We start from the raw sequence: 17,955 nt of genomic DNA, 5'->3' as shown, positions 1-17,955 counted from the left end.
TTAATTATCAAAGGTATTCCCAGGGTCAGAGAGAGAGTGGGATCAAGCAGTTATCTAGCAGGCATAGCATGAAGTGGTCAGTTAGCACTCTAGCTTGCTCATGTATGACAATGTTAAGAAAGTTTGTATACCTGCTAAGTTACTAAAACAACAATGCAGTTTTTATGCTTGCAGGAAGTTTATTGATACAGTTCACATGGTGACAAACTCCACCTTGAATGCTGAATCAAACAGCATCAGCATCTGTTAATGAAGAGACATGGAATCGTTTAAATATCTGATCTACATGCTCAGTGGTACTAATCAAAAATATCCTAGTATTTCCTGCTGAGGCCACCTCTTAAGAACACAAGGTTGCTGTGATTAACATCATGACCATGCAATTGAAATAGTGCCTCCCTCTCAGCCCCCCAAGATCACAGTAGCTGAAAGCCACATGCCTGGCTGGCAAGCGCTTCATGTAAAGTGCTAGTCTTCTCCCTGGGGTGCATTCTTTATTCACCCCACTGTCTCCACTGATGGGAGAGTAAAAAACTGAGTGATAAAACTGTCCAACTGTCCCTTCAGCTCCTCTGTGTTCAACCTGTTACATATACTCTAAAAGTCCAATTGTTCTTCTAGCTCCTCTTTAACCTCTTGCATGGATACACGGTCAGCATGGACATGCAGTATCTCCCCTCGGTTCCTCCCTATTTCTTGTTTCTATTCTTCTTTTCGAATCTACCATGTACTCAAAGGTGTCTGGACATTCTAGTTAGAGGCCAAGCACTTATATAAACTTAAATATCCCCCATGTTTTATCAAGTATATGAAACCCCAAGTGCTGAAGCCTCAAGTGTGTCACAGCCCACATGGCACAGTAGGAAGGGTTACCTACTCTTTTAAGGTTCTGCTCTGCGGACATGGGCAGTAGTCACAGTAATTTCGCCAGCAATACCATAACTTCCAAAGGGAGTACGTTTGTCACCAGATCCTGAACTCTTTTTAGCTACATCTTCTACTGGGAAAGCAACAGAAAGAAAGACTGGGCTTTTCGGTCTGGGGCCATCTTGTCCACTTGTAGGAGGACTAGCATTCTGGGGATTTGGGGCAGGTCTCTGGAATGTCTGATCTGCAGGAACAGCAATGGGCACTTGCACTGCAGCATATCTCTTCAAGGCATCTGCTTGTGACACAACAGCATGTCCAGGAAGAGGGTTCCAATCCTGCGCTTCCTGAACATTTGAGCCTACTAATATAAAAGGTGGGGCATTGGTCTTCTTGCTGTCATCCATCATCACATAAGTTGGAGAAGTGACTTTCGGTGGGTTCTGCAGAAACTGTGGCTCCTTAGGATTAGGTAAATACAGGGTTGCTTGGGGAAAAGGCCCAGGTGCAGGTGGCGGTGATGGGCGACTTTGTTGATTCATATCAGTTAGACAATAAAGTGTCCACATATTAGAATATGGTGGTGGTTGTCCTGCTTCGCTTGTTGCTAGTGCTATAAGAAAAAAATTGCAGGCATTAAAGGTTTGGTCTCTGTATCAGGCACTATGCACAGTCATGTCTTTTTAAATCTTTTTTTGTAAACATAAATAAGCAATTGTCGTAGTATGTGCCATAAAGCATGCTATAGAGAGGACTATGGAAATTGTGCCTGGTAATGTGCAGGAGCAGATGGCTCAGAACAGTTGGAAAGGGGCAACAGCAAAGGCAGGGATGGTGCCCCTAAAGAAGCAATTGTATCTTAAGTTGCTGGTTCCAGACTCTTTACACTGTTTTGGTTCCTTAGACACAGTATCACTATGAGCCCAGGCTGGCCTTGAACTCTTGGCAGTCTTCCTGTCTCAGTCTTCCAAGAGCTAGGATTACCACCATGCCTAACCAGTATCTTAAATGTTATATGTGGCTTCCATGTGGCACTCAGAAGAAAGTCAACAGAACCTTTTACTTTACCAAAAATAATCAACCATGTGAAGCCATTAAAAACCCATGTTAGGACGCCTGCACAGCAGGTAAACTCAGGCAGCAGGTGCCACCTAATGCCCATGGTTTTTTGACAGGCACCATCATCTCCCATCTCCAAACTATTACCTCACCTAGGATTCAGAATCCCAGAGAGCACTCCTTTTAGCCAAAGCTAGACAACACTGTATGTCTCAGAAGACAGCAAAAAGCTGGTGAGCATTTTAATATAGAAGGCTAGAAAAGCCATCCATTACCTTATATCGAGGGAATCTGTAGTTCTGAGAGTGGCTTGCCAAGACAGGAACTCACATGTGCCCAGTTCATGTTTTGAACTCTAGGCCTTTTCTGGGGCAGCCTTTTCTCTCTTCACAGAAAATTACACTATGCACAGATTAAATGAGACTTTCAATTGCTTCTGACAAGTTCATTCTATCTTCAAGCTTACTAAAAATACAATCCAAATCTCCAGTCTCTCCAAACAGGAGACTCTAGGACATCAGTCTGCGTTATCTTGGTGACTTGTCCATAGTATTAAGGACAGCTGTCCCTCAGTAACAGCTAAGGGCCTGAAAACAGTGAGGTGGCCGGAAGCACAGCTCAAGCCCCATGCTGCCAGCCGCAGGGCTCTGTACAGCCCTCCACATTCCAGCTGCACTGAGTCTGTCACACTGCCAGTCAGAATTTCATTGCTAAGCACCTGCTTTGGTAATATTTCTGATTTATTCTGGTTTGAGTCAGAGTTGAGAGCTTCTGCGACAGGAATGGAGGCTTCTTTCATGCATTGTCTCTTCAGACACCCAGGAGAGAAGGGAGGGCCACTGCAGTGTCCAGGTAGGCAGGAGGGGAGGCAGAGCAGATGCCATAATTGGATGGAGATGGTGATTATAATTCATGTGGAAAATCGTGAGGAGAATCAGCTAGAGGTTAGGCAGCCAAGAAAGCAGCCGACTTCAGCATGGCTCTGTGGTGCCTGAGCAAAGGAGCAAGCACGTGGCCTGCATCCACCATGGCCTTCACAAGGGCAGCCATGATTTCCACTGCTTTCTTGTGTCCCAGAAGCTCCGGCTAATCTGTCCTCTCTCCATCCAACTAGAGCACCATCCCTCAGCTGCAGGAAGGGCCAAAGCAGGAAGCAGCGCCCGAGCCGGCACCCCAGCCTGATCGCACAGTTCTCCTGACTCAGTGCGAAAGCAGTCAGCCACACCACCATTTCTTTTATGTTTAAATGCCACAGCCCAAATAAATGCAGTTTGTTGTTAACTTTTCCTCGATGAACAACCTCAAGGTGACATCCTGTAGCCATCTTGTAAACAGGCATTAAAAGCCTAGCCGATTCCCAGGTTTACAAATGTGCAAAATGAATCAAGTTTTGACAACACCATATGGTTTCCATAATGGAACAAATTTAAGTACAACAAAGCCTTTAAGAAGGTTTGGCATTTAAAAAACCCTGAACATGGACTTTGGCCAGTTGGCAGGAGAGTGGAGCTGGGTGGACAGACACTAGATACAGATGCCACCTGAGACAGTATGTGAGAGTACACGTAGCTAATTTCCTTACCTGGCTTCATCAAACCTGTTCAGGCGCAGCTTCCCCATCTGGTTGCATTTCTGCTTCAGTAAGGCCTCCTGGCGCAGGAGGGAAGGGGTCACCAGACGAATGGGGTGCAGCGTTCCCCCCTGACTCCTCCTGGCCAGGATCATCAGAGTTTATGGTAACGATCTCCGTTTCAAGGTGCAGAGAATTTTCAGAGGCTACTTTGAAAAAGCCCTCTGCATCCAGGGGTTCTGCAGGTACCTCGGGCTGACCATCTAAAGCAGTGTTAGAGAGCAGAACTGTAGCTTCTGCCTCCACATGTACTGAGGACTTGTGTTGGGGATTCTCCTCCACCTGTACAGTTTTCAGAGACTCTACAGATATTTTGGTCTTGGGTTCTACAGCTTTGGGACTACCTGGTGGTGACTGCTCAATTTCTTTAACACAAGCAACTTGATCATGATCAGTAAAAGGGATAACTACGTATCCCGGTATCTCCTCAACATAGACAACTCCTTCATTGACAGGCACATCGTTATATATGGATGATATACGACTGGCTGATGTAACCTGGATATCAGGAGCTTCGTGAGCAGGAGGTTCTTGTTCACCCTGCAAGGGGGCTGAGGAAGCCTTTGGTGGTTCAGCCTCAGACACAGGACCCACAACTACCTGCGCAGATGTTTTGCTCACAACCTGCACTTCTACCGTCTCTCCAGAACACACCAGAGGAGCAGACAGCACGACTTCTTCAGCAAACTCTGCACTCAGTACCTCCTGGGGAACAGCAGGCGTACTTGTTGCCACGTCCACCATTAAAACTTCAGAATAAGTAGATGGCACATTACCTAACATCTGAGCGGCAAACTGAGCTGGGTCAGCGGGGACATAAGCGTACTCGGCAGAGACAGGCACTGGAGGTGGTGATGAGGGTGGGGTGGTCGCCTTAGGAGTAGTCGGTTTGTCAGAGGGACCCCGAGCTCCTTCACTTGTCTCCTCAGGCTGTAGGTCAGCATGAACTGATGGAAACTGAGTGGTTTTGTTGCTAAATAGTGGTCCAGCTACATTGTCCTCCTCTGTGTCTGTGGATTTTTCCATATGTGTAGGTTCGCAGGGAACTGGAGGTGGTTTTAGGAGTTCCTTGATGCATTCTTTCTTCTCCACTGTCACTCCTTCTGCCCATTTCTCTACTAAAAGTAACAATCAGGTAAATTAATCAGCCAGGACTCCTCAAAATAGTTTACATAAAGCAATGTGGTAGGGTGAATATTCAAATACCAATACACAAGGATCTATGTGCAACCTCTGTGAATGAGCATAGAATTAGCATAGCTAATAAACCTGTAACAGAGTATATCCATCCACCTAAACACTATTCATTTCCTTAGAAATAAATGACTGGCCGGGTGTGGTGGCGCACGCCTTTAGTCCCAGCACTCAGGAGGCAGAACCAGGCGGATTTCTGAGTTCGAGGCCAGCCTGGTCTACAAAGTAAGTTCCAAGACAGCCAGGGCTACACAGAGAAACCCTGTCTCGAAAAGACCAAAAAAATAAAAATAAAAAAATAGAAATAAATGACTAACATATAATGGTAAAACTATGGGATCACTGTAAGATGCCCAGCAAGTGTGTAATTCAGGTCCTAGAAAAGTTCCACAAAAACAAAAACAACCAAAGCAAAGCCACCAAGGAGACAGCCCAGAGAAGATGAAGTTCCTACTGTGTCCAAGTGAGAGCTGAGCAGAACGACTGGAATGTCACCTGAAGTCCCAGCACGGGAGAAGCCAGAAGACAGTGTACCCTACCTAGCAGGAGTTGTCAAGCTCTGGTTTCAGTGAGAGACCCTGCCTCAATAAATAATGTGGCATGTGGCCTCCACGTGCACATGTCCACACATACAACTATGCCCACACATACAAACATGCCCACACAACACCACAAGGTGAGCAAAGAAAAAACTAAAGATTAACATGGGAAGTAAATTATTCCACATTTTGAGATGACGTCTTAACCGTACAGATGTATTCCTCCATTTAAGAAAAGCAGTATGCAAAATTTAGCACAGAACTGGCTATCTACAACACAGCCAATTAGAAAGCATCATATATTCTAACTTGAAAATGGCCCTATTTACCGATGTGGTAGAATGCAGCTAAAATCATACTGACCCAGATAAAAAGAAATGAGAAAGTCCTAGGTCCAAGAGGGTAGCCATGGAGTGCTCACACCAGAACAAAGCTCATGGCAGCTGATGACCTGCAGACTGTTCTGGAAACACCATTGTGAGTGTCAGTGCACATACCTCCCTGATTGCCTTGGCTGTACCTTATTCAGGGCTTTCATGCCTACTGAGGCTTTTCTCTTCAGAAAGTACAGTCTGCAGGGAAAGTGGATTTTGCTCTTATGACAAGTATTTACTTCAGGGCAAAGGTCTAGAAACCATGTTGGTGGCACAGGCTTAAGAACCCAGCACTGCAGCCGGGCGTGGTGGCGCACGCCTTTAATCCCAGCACTTGGGAGGCAGAGGCAGGTGGATTTCTGAGTTCAAGGCCAGCCTGGTCTACAGAGTGAGTTCCAGGACAGCCAGAGCTACACAGAGAAACCCTGTCTCAAAAAACCAACCAACCAAACAAACAAACAGAACCCAGCACTTGGAAGGCTGGGGCAGGAGGACTGCCATGAGTTCAAATCAGCTGTAGCTATAGGGCCTTAAGACTCTACTCTCAAACAGAAATGCTTTTCATAGGTTCATGCTGCTTTCTAGAGGTGTCTTCAGTGTCTCCTGTAGGAGCATCGGATTCTGGACGTAGATGGCCACAGCAAGTGTGTTGAGAAAAGTTACTCCTAACATTCACCTCACTTTTCTAATTACCTCTTGAGGACTCTTCTGTCCTGGCCTTCCCAATTCATGCTAGGGATTTAATCTCAGATTTTGTGAATGTTCTACCACTGAGGTATATCACTCTTTAACACTCTTTTCCCACCAACACCTTTAACAGGGTGATGCTCTTACAAGTAAGAGTTGACCATGCACAAAACTTATATGCACTGGGAGATAATTTAAGCAAAAATATTGTAGGTATAAAAGCCTAAGAACCTAATAATCATGTGAATACAGCTATTGAGAGTTCAGAGCTGGAGAGATGGCTCAGCAGTTAAGAGCACTTACTGCTTGCTCTTCAGAGGACCCAAGTTCTGTTCCCTGCACACAGACACTCAAAACTGCCTGTAACCCTAGTTCCAGAAGATCTAACACCTTTGGGCACCTGAACACACATGTACACGCACACGTGTGTGCTTGTGCACACACACAATATTTTAAATGACAAAAGTTTTAAAAATCTTCAAAGTTCAGAAATACTAATAAGGTGATCTGAATAAGTCTGACTTAGTGGTTATTCTTGTGTTCAGGATACAGAGAGGGTATCAGTCCTGAGTTTGTAACGACCAACAAGTACTTTTCTGCAGGCCGCAAAGAAAAGATGGAGATGAGGTAGAGTCCAAGGACCATCCTAACACAAACAGTGCTCACAGGGCCACGATGGAGCCATGGCCATTCTAAAGACACTAAGGTCCAGGGGATGGGAAGATGAGAGCGGCGATCCTTGGCTCTCATGTCCACCTCTTTTCTTCTTCCAAGTGTACATGGAATTTTGAAGTCATTGTCAAGATGATTAAGTATTTCTGGTTTCCAATGCCTATAAGAAATAGTTTTCTTTCTAGGAAAAATCCCAGAAATACATTTCAATAGGCAAATGACACAGGCAAAGAATGTTTCCACCTCTAAGCTTTCAGCACAGACTAGGACCATGCAGTGGCGCTGCTGGGCGGGCAGATTAACTATAACCACTGGGAGTAACTTTGGAGAACAAAACATCTTCACTGACTCATCATTCTTCATCAAGGCACATCTAACCTGAGGGGGACCGAGGAGGGAATGGCAGCTAGCTCTTGTACACACCGACTTCTAACACCAATGTTGACTTTAGGCTGAGCTTGCCTCACTGAAGAGACTGAAAGAACAGTAAGGCTTGACTTAGTCTTCCAAGAATGGGCCATTTTCATATTTTACAAATGATGTCAAGACCTGAGAAGGCCTCTATCATTGGGATCAACCAACAATGTATGTAGAATTTTATAGGTGCCACACTCGCATTGAAACAGAGGACTCACACAAGGCAAGTTGTACTTTGATGAAAGACATAATGCCAGCTGTTAGGCTGATTGATAATTTTTTTTTGTGTAGAAACCTGGGTCACCAAGTGGCCAGATTTACTTGCACCAGAATTGACCAATCAGAAGACAGGGAGGAGCTACTGTTCAGGAGAGGAAATATTCTACTACACGGGAGTCTTGAGGTGTCTATAGGAGGAACAAGATTGATGGATACAGTCTATCTAGTAAGAAGCCATTTGAGGTGAGAACATAAGGAAGACAAACGAGTCAAGGTAATACCAGACAGCCATGTTCTGGTCCTAATTTCATATTGCTGTATGGTCTCCCCAGTAACAGGAATGGCCATTGCTATTTTACTTCCTAAAGGGCAATCGGGTTTTGTGAGCTTGCTCCCAGGATTATCTGCATGCTATGCCTATCTCATTGATATCTGTAGTTATCTGAAGAGATAAACAACCATATCTCCTATTCTTTAATTCCATCAAAAGTATGGGCTGGCCTACAATTTTTTTAAACTATTAATTCAAATTTTAAAATTTTAGACGTAAAAACATTAACCTACATAGACCAATGTCCACATGTTTGAGTCCACCTGCTAAAATGACTCGTGGGTCAAATCTTCAGTAAACAAGTTAATCTCAGAATGCTATCAGGTAGTTGCCTCCCACCATAAAAACTTACTGTCTTGCCATCATGAAATGTGGTAAAGCCACCCAGGATAAGCATGCACACTCAGTATTTTCCAGTGCAGCTCTTGTTTTAGAAGAGAAAAGCACAGTAGCCTTGATTGAGAAACTGGGATCATGGAGAAAGAATGAGAAATGTTCCCTCACACTTGGTGTGAATACGTGACTAAGAGAATATGAACAAGTCCCACACTGTTTCTCATAGGTAGCTAATAATATCATCAGGTATTTGAAATTGCAGCTAGACTAGCCAATGCAAAATCCCAGAAATATAGAAACCTCATTCTCCAGAGGCCCCTCCAAAATGGCCATGCTTCCTATTTTCATCTTTATTTCCTGTTTTGCGTGTCTTTTACAACAGAGCCAAGTCATCATGATATATGCGTTTTCTTAGATCTGACTCCCTAAGTTTTCTAATTGCTATTATCTTTGACTCATAAAAATCATGAGTTTTGGACCATCAAAGTAACAGTATCACCAAGCCTGATGACAGCCTGAGTTCAGTCACCAGGACCCACATGAACGAAGAAAACTGACTCACCAAAGTTGTCCTACCATGTGCATCATAGCACACACATGTATGCTATAGCATGCACACAACCCAAATACGTGTGTTTTTGTGCATATATATATATATATATGCATATATATATGCACATATTTAAAAAAAACCTAGGTTTAAATAATGACATGTGCTGAATAGATGGCTCAGTGATTAAGAGAACTCATTGCTCTATTAGATCTGGGTTCAGTTCCCAACATCTGCGTAGTGGGTTATAACTTCCTATAATTCCAGTTCCAGGGAACCAGCACCTTGCTCTGACTTCTGCAGAAGGTGGCGTATGTATGTATGTGTGTATGTATGTATGTATGTATGTATGTATGTGTGTATGTATGTATGTATGTGTGTATGTATGTATGTGTGTATGTATGTATGTGTGTATGTATGTATGTGTGTATGTATGTATGTGTGTATGTATGTATGTGTGTATGTATGTATGTGAGTATGTATGTATGTATGTGTATCAGTACATATGTGCGAGAAAACACTCAAACACTCGACTCTTCAAAAAGAAGCACTTTTGTAAAATGACGGTTTGAATGTAGCTGATAGGTGCAGTCTTCCCCTGCTCATCCAAACTGTTGCTCAGCTAGTGTGATAAGAGCCACTCAGCTGCTTCCCACAGCGTCTGGGATCAGTTTACCTCTGCACAGAGTTCTGGAGAAGCCGTTTCTCCCCATTCTTAGATGTGCTTTTTACCACTCCGTCCTCTTTTTTAAATGTATTGTAATGTAAATGTTTCAGCGTCTAAATCCTGCCTTTTCTTACACCTCTGCAGTCAGCTCAGCCTCACGTCATCAAGTTCACTGTAGACATTTACAGGTAAATGAGACAGCTTCCTCTAAGCATACATAGGCTGCTGTGCCACAGTGCCCAACGTAGCAGGAAACTACTGTCTCATAAAAAATGTCCACTCAGACAGACTTGCAGCAGAAAGTATGGCCACACACACACACTCTCGCAGGCTGGACTTGCAGGGAAGAATGGTGTGGCTATGCCGTACTTTCTTTTGGACAGCAACTTTTCTCCTAACCCTCATGCTTACATTGAATTGTCTTTATAAAACCCCAACTCTACTTCATTAAAGGGTGTGTACATCTTGCGCATTCTGCATCAGAAATGCCTAGAGGCTGGTCTATCAGATTTTGAGGGTTTTTTTTTTTATTAATTTCAGAATAACTGTATAACCTATTAGTAGAAAATCTCTAATCTGAAAACCAGGAGTGTGACATACTCTAAATCTGAGACCTTGAGCCATTTTGTGGCAGTTTTCATTTTAGATTTTGGAGCATGGTTCGCCACTCCCCCCCCCCCTTCTATGTTTTAAAATCTTCTAAATTGGAAATGCTGATGCTTAAAACAACAATAAACAAAACCCTACCTGGTTTGGTTAAAATGCAAAGCACAGCACGGTCATTTCACACGAGACACTGTTGTGGTAACCAGGGACGCAGTGGTAACAGTTACGTGTGTTACCAAGGGTGTGATGACCCTGCTGAAGTGGGCGTCTCCGTGGCACTTACCTTTCATCTGGTGAAACTGTTTAATCAGATCTTTTATATCCAGAGACGAATTCCCTGAAGTAATAAGCACAGGAAGTCAAATAGAGATGGATTTCCATTTAAGATGACTGTAAAGCAAGAAATACAGAATCCAAAGCAGTTACAAACCTTCTCTAAACACAATGAGTTCTTTAAAATAAACGGCTGCAAACTGGGTGATGTTTGTTGGATTGGTTTTGAGAATGGCTCTGCTAACTCCCTCAAGCAGAGTCTTGAGGCCATAGGGTACAACAAGTCTGGGCTTTGAAGAAATCATTTTGGCAAGATGTCTGTAATTTCAACTGTAATGAAGAGAAACAAAGTCTTATACTGTACATTAGATTTACTGAGTATTCTTATTTAATTAGGGTTTCTAAAACCAAATCTATTACCATTATTAGCTTTACTTCTAATCCCTATTTATTCTAGTAACATACAAAATAAAATCCACTACCAACTGCTTACTATGCACAGGTAAGCGATCTAGCACTTATTAAGAAGCTGGTAGGTGGGCCACAGACATGGCTCAAGTGTTTCCTACAGACCTGAGGACCTGAATTTAATGGCTGGATCCCACAAGGTAGCAGGACAGAACTAACTCCAGAGATTGGAGTTCCTTTAACCACACATGTGGCATACATGCACGTGTACATACAAGCACACATACCCACACTATCATGGACACACGCGTACACACACACACACACTTTAAAATAAATCAGTAGAAAAAGCCTTGCCAGGATCACCATAATACTTTAATACGTTTTAGGTTCAAATAAATCATATAAAACCCATTTACCATTTTCAGAAAGATAAATTAAGCACATATATTTCCAAGTAACATCCATACAGGCACTAATGTTGCAGTGTTGCAAACTCATTTCTACCAGAGAATATGTGGTACTGTGCCATGCACATAATATACAGTCAAATTACCCTTGGCTTTCTTCTCTGCTCTCCCCCTTTGCTCCATACACTTAATGTACAGTCAGATTACCCTTCTTCTCTAGTTTCCCCCTTTGCTCCAACCTCGCTTACTTTTTTCTTTACACTCTTTTGGCCTGAACTTGTTATAGACTAGCTGGCCTAGAACTCAGAGATCCATTTGCCAGTGCCTCCTGAGTGCTGGTACTATGAGTGTTATATAACCCACTGGGGGGTGTCCTAACCTTTGACATTGGGTTATATTATCCACAAACATGTTGAGTTACATTTATAGCTATCCTGGGACGCAGGCTGCAGACTGGACACCCCTAGACCTGTAATTCTCATTGTCTATCAGCCCTAAACTGTGTGTGTTCACTTGGAAGCTTTAGAAAGCTTGTTAAAAAAAAAAAAAAAGAAAAGAAAAGAAAAGAAAAGCATTTCTTCAGTGATGAAAAATCAGAGTGCTGTGGTCTTTCACTTTAAGTATGGGTATTAACCTTTTCCCACTCCTGACTGAACCTGGTAGGCTCATGGACCAGTGACACCCAGAGATTAAGAGTTTTTTGGGACCCTAGAGGTTGCAGACAGCTGTTCCACAGCTGTTATTATGCCACAAAATGAATATATTGAATTGCACTGCAAACGATATGGGTATCATTTGGACTACCCTGAGAAAAAGAGAAAGAAAGAAGGTCGGGAGGCCCATGAATGTTCAAAGAAATCCAAAGGAAAAAAAAAAAGATTGGTCTTAAGGCTAAGCTCTACCATAAACAGCACCATGCAGAGAAAATACAAATGGAGAAGACTATTAAGATGCATGAGAAGAGAAACACCAAGCAGAAGGATGATGAGAAGGCCCACAGGGAGCAGTCCCCGCCTATCTGCTGGACAGAGAGGGGCAGTCGAGAGCAAAAGTACTTCCCAACAGGATTAAGCAGAAACAAAAAGAAAAGGCAGGAAAATGGGAGGTCCCTCTACCCAAAGTTCGTGCTCAAGGAGAAACAGAAGTATTGAAAGTTATTCAACAGGAAAAAGAAGAAAGAAGGCATGAAAGAGAATGGTTGTTTTCTAAAGTCTGCTTTGTTGGTGATGGCTTTACAAGAAAACCACCTAAATGTGAAAGGTTCATTAGGCCAATGGGTCTATGTTTCAAAAAAGCCCATGTTACACACCCTGAGCTGAAAGCTACCTTTTGCCTGCTTATTCTAGGTGTGGAAAAGAATCCATCACCCCCATTATATACAACCCTGGGGGTGATCACCAAAGGTACAGTGATTGAAGTGAATGTGAGCGAGTTGGGCCTTGTGACACAAGGAGGCAAGGTGATTTGGGAAAGTATGCCCAAGTTACCAACAATCCTGAGAACGACGGGGACATAAATGTGGTCTTGCTGGTTTGACAGTGATGTCACTCATACACGTCATTCCACTCACTGCTGAGGACCACACCATCGCTGGGGTCTTTCTGAACTACCGAGCAGCCTTACCCCATGTGCAGTAAAGGAAAATAAAACGATACCCAGTTTGAAAAGAAAAAAGTATGGGAATTAAGTTGGGTCCTGAGCTACCAAGGAGCCACCATAGAGGAAGCAGGTGTTTAAATGACTGAGGTATTAGGGAATTTTGGCTGTTCTAGACCCTGACAACCTTCAAAATGCTTCTCATGGATCCTTATAAAGAGCAGACTACTATGACAGTGAACCATGACCTAGCACGCTGCAAGTATCATGGGGCTAAGTGGAATGGTTTAGTTATAGCAATTATATGAAGGGCCAGCTTCCAATAAACACGCAATATGCCACAGCAAAAATGATTATTTAAAAGCACCTTTCACCTTCTTACCAAAGGCTAGGCCAAAATATTGATCCAAGGAAACCCTTTGAGACTATAATGTTTAATTTCTTACTCGTCTGTTGCATTGCCTAATTAAGTCATCTTTTGGGGAAAGTGCAGCTCTACCACACCCACATGCTACATGACAGTGACATGCACAGACATACACATAGGTATGTATAGAGCACCCTCTCCTTGGCTAAGTAGTGCTACCAACTATGCAGCAGCAGAGGGATGGTGCTAGTGCCAGGTTTCAGTTTAGGAACAGTTGAAAGTCAGGGATGCTGACTGTCCCTAAGAACTTTCTTGACTGAGACCAGCTGACAGAGGGCTATTCAAAGGTGATAGGTTTGTTGCTTAGTTCTTCAAAAACCTTTGCTATGAGCGAGCTTTTTAGAAAGGCACACCCTCTGGAATGTGCCCCTCTGACACAGCCCGGGTGGGATGCAGCCGCTTTCTGCCCGCCGACGCCAGTGGGGACTACGGGGACATCGAAGGCACCTTCCGGGCCACGGTAGATAGAGGACGCCAGATTCCCGCCCGACCACTGTCTTCCCCCTCCGAGCGGCCTGCTGCCGCTCTCGGGCCGCCGCCTGGCCCACCTTCTCTCCGGCTTCAATAGAGCTTCCTCTTTGCCCCCTTGCCGGCGGCTCCTGTGTGAGAGCGCTCAGCCCGCCGACTATTTATACCCCTGAACACGTCACGCATGCGTCACAGAGCCCCGCCCCCTTGCTGGGACTTCAACCGACCCAGCCAATAGGGAGCCGGAGAGGACAAAGGCCGGGATGGAATGAGCCAGAGAACCGAGCTTTTCGTCTTTTGCCCCTCCTTCAAGGTGAACTGACTTTTCGCAGGCCGGGCTGCTGCTCCAGGTTTGATTACTGGACTAGTGGTTGTGAATGCAGCTCAGTCGGCAGAGCTTGCCTAACATTCACGAAGCCCTGGACTCAGTCCTCAGCACCTCTGAGGATAGGACCCGGAGGTGCTCGACTCTTAAATCTAGCCCTAGGAAGTTGAGGCAGTAGGACATGATGAATTCCAGTCAGCCTGTCTTAAGGAACAAAACACTGGAGTGTAGGGAAGAGAAACTACATTTACAAGTTGGCCATCTTGACATCGCTGCCTCCTTTCCCAGCAACTCCTTTGTATGAACCTTCTTGAGTCTTTGCAAAGAATAGGAATTAGGTACAGCCTAGGGCTGTTCCTTTTGAGACGCTTGCCTGGGGCAACTTTTTTTTTTCCCCTCCTTAATTAGGAACAAGTCCCATCTCCCACCCAAGCCAGCCAGGACTTGCTGGGCTCACCCTGATGCACTGTACTCCTGGGTATTCTCTTGGTCTTGTTGCAACTGTTCTGAATCAGCTTCCCACTGTTTCCACTGTCCTTTCTTTCTGCATCTCCTAGCCCTGGCTTCTGCCACATTTCCTTGCAGTGATCTATAGTGGTTTACCTTTATGGACTGGGGTTTCCTGGAAAGGTCTGTGCTGAAGATTCTGCAGACACAAATTAGAAAACTGGAAAAGTGTACTGCAAATCAAAGGCCAAAACTATCTCAGGCTATCTTTAGTTGCCTTTCCAGCTCTTTGTTGCCCTCCTCCTTTTGGGTGTAGAGTAAAACATGGAATGTATTAAGGCAGTCATGGAGTTTTCTAACATGTTAACCATGGCATCAGTATTTGAAACCTACCATAGATTCCACCAGTCTGTGGAATACTTACCTGATATTCCCACCAAAATATCTGGCAAATGCATTGATTTGTAATTGCTCTGTGTTATAACTACTTCTATGGTGGCATATGTAATTACATGTCATCTGGACATAGTCACTCATATTTGGTTCCAAATAAACCTTCCTACTGTCTTTGTGGCAAGAGGTGTTTTACTCCCATCCAAGTGAGCAAGACTGCAAGACACAATGGCACCAATGTCTTTATAGAGAAAGGGCAACATTTTAAGTGTTTGCCACTGTGATTTGCTTAAGAAGGAAATCAACTACAAAGGTTTACACAGCATTTGTGTGTGTGTGTGTGTGTGTGTGTGTGTGTGCACGCCTGTGTTAAAACTCAGGCTTTGGGCTGGTGAGATGCCTCAGCGGTTAAGAGCACTGACTGATCTTTCAAAGGTCCTGAGTTCAAATCCCAGCAAACACATGGTGGCTCACAACCACCCATAATGAGATCTGACATCCTCTTCTGGTACGTCAGAAGTCAGTTACAGTGTACTTATGTATAATAATAAATAAATCTTAAAAAAAAACCTTAGGCTTTGTTGTTGAATTTTAGTGGGCAGAAATAGAAAAAGTGCAAACTAAGTAATGAATTGGTTTATAAATCTATGACAATATTCTATTCTCCTGTGGCATCTGAAAGTTATAAATCTTTACCCAGAAGACTTATCTACCATAAATTAACCTGAAGAGAGGGAACAATGCACAGAGAGGGGCTTCCTCATCAGAAGAGAAGGGGCAGGTAGTATTGGTGGGGGAAAGACTTATGCAAGGGGGTACTGGGAGGAGAGGAAGGGTTGATATTGGGTGGTAAATAAATTTAAATTAAAAAATAAAGATACCTAACTTCATAAAGATTAAAAACAGCCAGAAAAGTATATTACTTTGTCATCATGATGTCTGCCAAATTATACAAATGTGTTTAGCATACATAAAATATCTCTCATCAAAGGTACAACCCAATACAAAATATAATTGACATTTAAAAACTGGAAGAGCCCACTGCAGAGCCTGTGGCATAGAGCAGTTTGAAACTGGAAATCTCAGTGGCAGAAATATGAACAACCTTAAAGTAATCCATAAATAATTTAATTTGAAAGTATGAGAGTTTATGCAACCTTTGAATATGGCTTTAAAACGTTTTGAACTAAAAATTCAAACAAGACCAACTAAAGCAAAACCTTCATGACTCAGAGGGTTCTGTGATCCTGACAAGCAAGAAGAGAATATGGTGGTAGCAGCCACAGGTTAACCTTGAGGATAGTTTTCTCTCTAGTTACGAGAGTATTTTTCAGAGCCACCCTGAGCTCAGATGTACTCAGCTACAGAACGCAGGGTTGACATCTTGTGTGTCTTACTTATATCTTAACTCCATACACAATCCACATCAGAAGTCAGTGTGAATACTTCAGCAACAGTCTAATGGAAAATGGCTGGCACAGGGCTACGGGCCAGGTAATGATGGTGCAGACAGTGTTAGTGAGGAAGAACTTCAATCAAAGGATACCACTTTCCTAAAACAAGATTAAAATGTGTAGGGCGTGCAGAACCCAGGCCCCCTGTCAAAGGACTCCAGCACTAAGAAGGATATCCCACCCTTCAACCCCAAAGCAGGACACCCCATCCTCTCATAGCAAATTAAAGATAAAGTGTGACAATATTCTAGCTGATTTGTTCTTGTTTCACTTCCTAATTATTAAAACGCTGACACCACACAAGCTTCTGGTTCAGACAGTAGGATACGCAAACGAATTTCACTCTAAATGAACTTTCAGTGAAAATGTAGAAACCTAAAGATGACAGCCAAATCATGGCAAGGATTCTTAAAAGTGACTGAGGTGTTTATTCAAATCCACAGCTGTGTAGTACTGAGCACAAAGACCATCCAACCACCAGGAAATCCCAGCAATGAAGGGATAAACCGCAACAGTGGATTCCCTTTAATAGTCAGCGACCTGACATGAGAGGGAATGGTGAAACTCCAGCAACACACAGCCCTGCAGATACTTCAGCATCAAAAAGTATCAGGCACAAACCACACTCTGGAACTACAGCCTCCGTGAGATGCCTGCTAGTGCAGTGGCTCTCAGCCTCCCTTAAGCTGCCACCCTTTAATACAGTTCATGTTACACTGACCCCCAAACAAAAAATTATTCCGTTGCTACTTCATAACTGTAATTTTGCTCTGTAATGAATCGTAATATAAATATCTGATATGCAGGACGTCTTTTATGTGCCCCTTGTGAAAGGGTCACTCAACCCAACCCTAAAGGGGTTGTGACCCACAGGTTGAGAACTGCTGTGTTAAAGGGTTGTTAAAAGCTGATCTGCTGGTAATTTTCACAGCAGGACTCCTAAAATATAGGTGCTGCGTGGCTAGGACTGGCAGCAGGGACATGCTTGTGGACTTATCTTCTCTGCTCCTGTTTGGTCGGCTCCATTTTGAGAGCTTTTGCAATCTAGGCATGAATGTGTGTAGGAGTGTATGTAGAGGTCAGGGTCAGGTCTCACACTAAGTCTGCAGCTCACTGTTCAGCAAGACTAGCTTGCCAGTGGACCCAGGGTTAGGAGGAGCTCAAGGGATCCTCCTGCCTCTGTGTGCCAAGCGCTAGGACTGCATCTGAGGGGGCATGCCGAGCTACTTTTTGTTTTTATGTGGGTACTGGGGACAGGGACATGGATGGGCCCTATGCTCATGTGGCCCCTGGGGATAAATACTGTTGATGACGAAACTTAAGCTGCATAGCATTTGATCTCTATACACTAAGCATGGAGTTTCGGGCTATCTACATGTTTTATATAAAAATAGTATTCGGTTCATGGTCCTGAGGTTTGCATTCTAGTCACTGCCCCATGAAATGCGAGCAACTGGAGAATGTCAGCTGCCATTGCTGTACCTGAGTCTCACTGTACACAAAAGAAGGATAAGAATTTTTATTCAGAAATACTGCTTGCCTCTGCCTCCTGTGTGCTAGGACTAAAGGCATGTGCCACCCCATCCAGCCTAGAAGGTTTGTGCCA

The 17,955-nt window shown here is 43.7% G+C and overlaps 1 protein-coding gene and 1 pseudogene across 3 annotated transcripts; one reads left to right on the top strand and one right to left on the bottom strand.

Annotated features, from left to right (window-relative positions):
* Nucleotides 1–172: 172 nt before the first annotated feature.
* On the bottom strand, nucleotides 173–17,915 carry Cabyr (calcium binding tyrosine phosphorylation regulated). Of its 3 annotated transcripts, XM_021150452.3 has the most exons (6): nucleotides 13,811–15,180; nucleotides 10,579–10,751; nucleotides 10,432–10,485; nucleotides 4,333–4,674; nucleotides 878–1,480; nucleotides 173–243 (listed from the first exon to the last, which is right to left on the bottom strand). In XM_021150452.3, the coding sequence occupies exons 2-5, from the start codon at nucleotides 10,724–10,726 to the stop codon at nucleotides 882–884; spliced, it is 1,143 nt and encodes a 380-aa protein (XP_021006111.1). In that variant the 5' UTR covers nucleotides 10,727–10,751; nucleotides 13,811–15,180; the 3' UTR covers nucleotides 173–243; nucleotides 878–881. The 3 variants fall into 3 exon arrangements, with proteins under 3 accessions (XP_021006111.1, XP_021006110.1, XP_085689830.1); XM_021150451.3 differs by lacking the exon at nucleotides 878–1,480 and having other exon boundaries at nucleotides 3,509–4,674; nucleotides 13,811–17,915; XM_085833704.1 differs by lacking the exon at nucleotides 173–243 and having other exon boundaries at nucleotides 1,205–1,480; nucleotides 3,509–4,674; nucleotides 13,811–17,915.
* On the top strand, nucleotides 11,816–12,868 carry LOC110284641 (ribosome biogenesis protein NSA2 homolog pseudogene; annotated as a pseudogene).
* Nucleotides 17,916–17,955: the final 40 nt, after the last annotated feature.

Source organism: Mus caroli, unplaced genomic scaffold, assembly GCF_978045245.1.
Source record: "Mus caroli unplaced genomic scaffold, Mus_caroli_1 scaffold_19, whole genome shotgun sequence".
NCBI classification, from domain to species: Eukaryota; Metazoa; Chordata; class Mammalia; order Rodentia; family Muridae; genus Mus; species Mus caroli.
The sequence above is the reverse complement of the archived record's forward strand: the minus strand, read 5'-3'. Positions and strand labels throughout refer to the sequence as shown.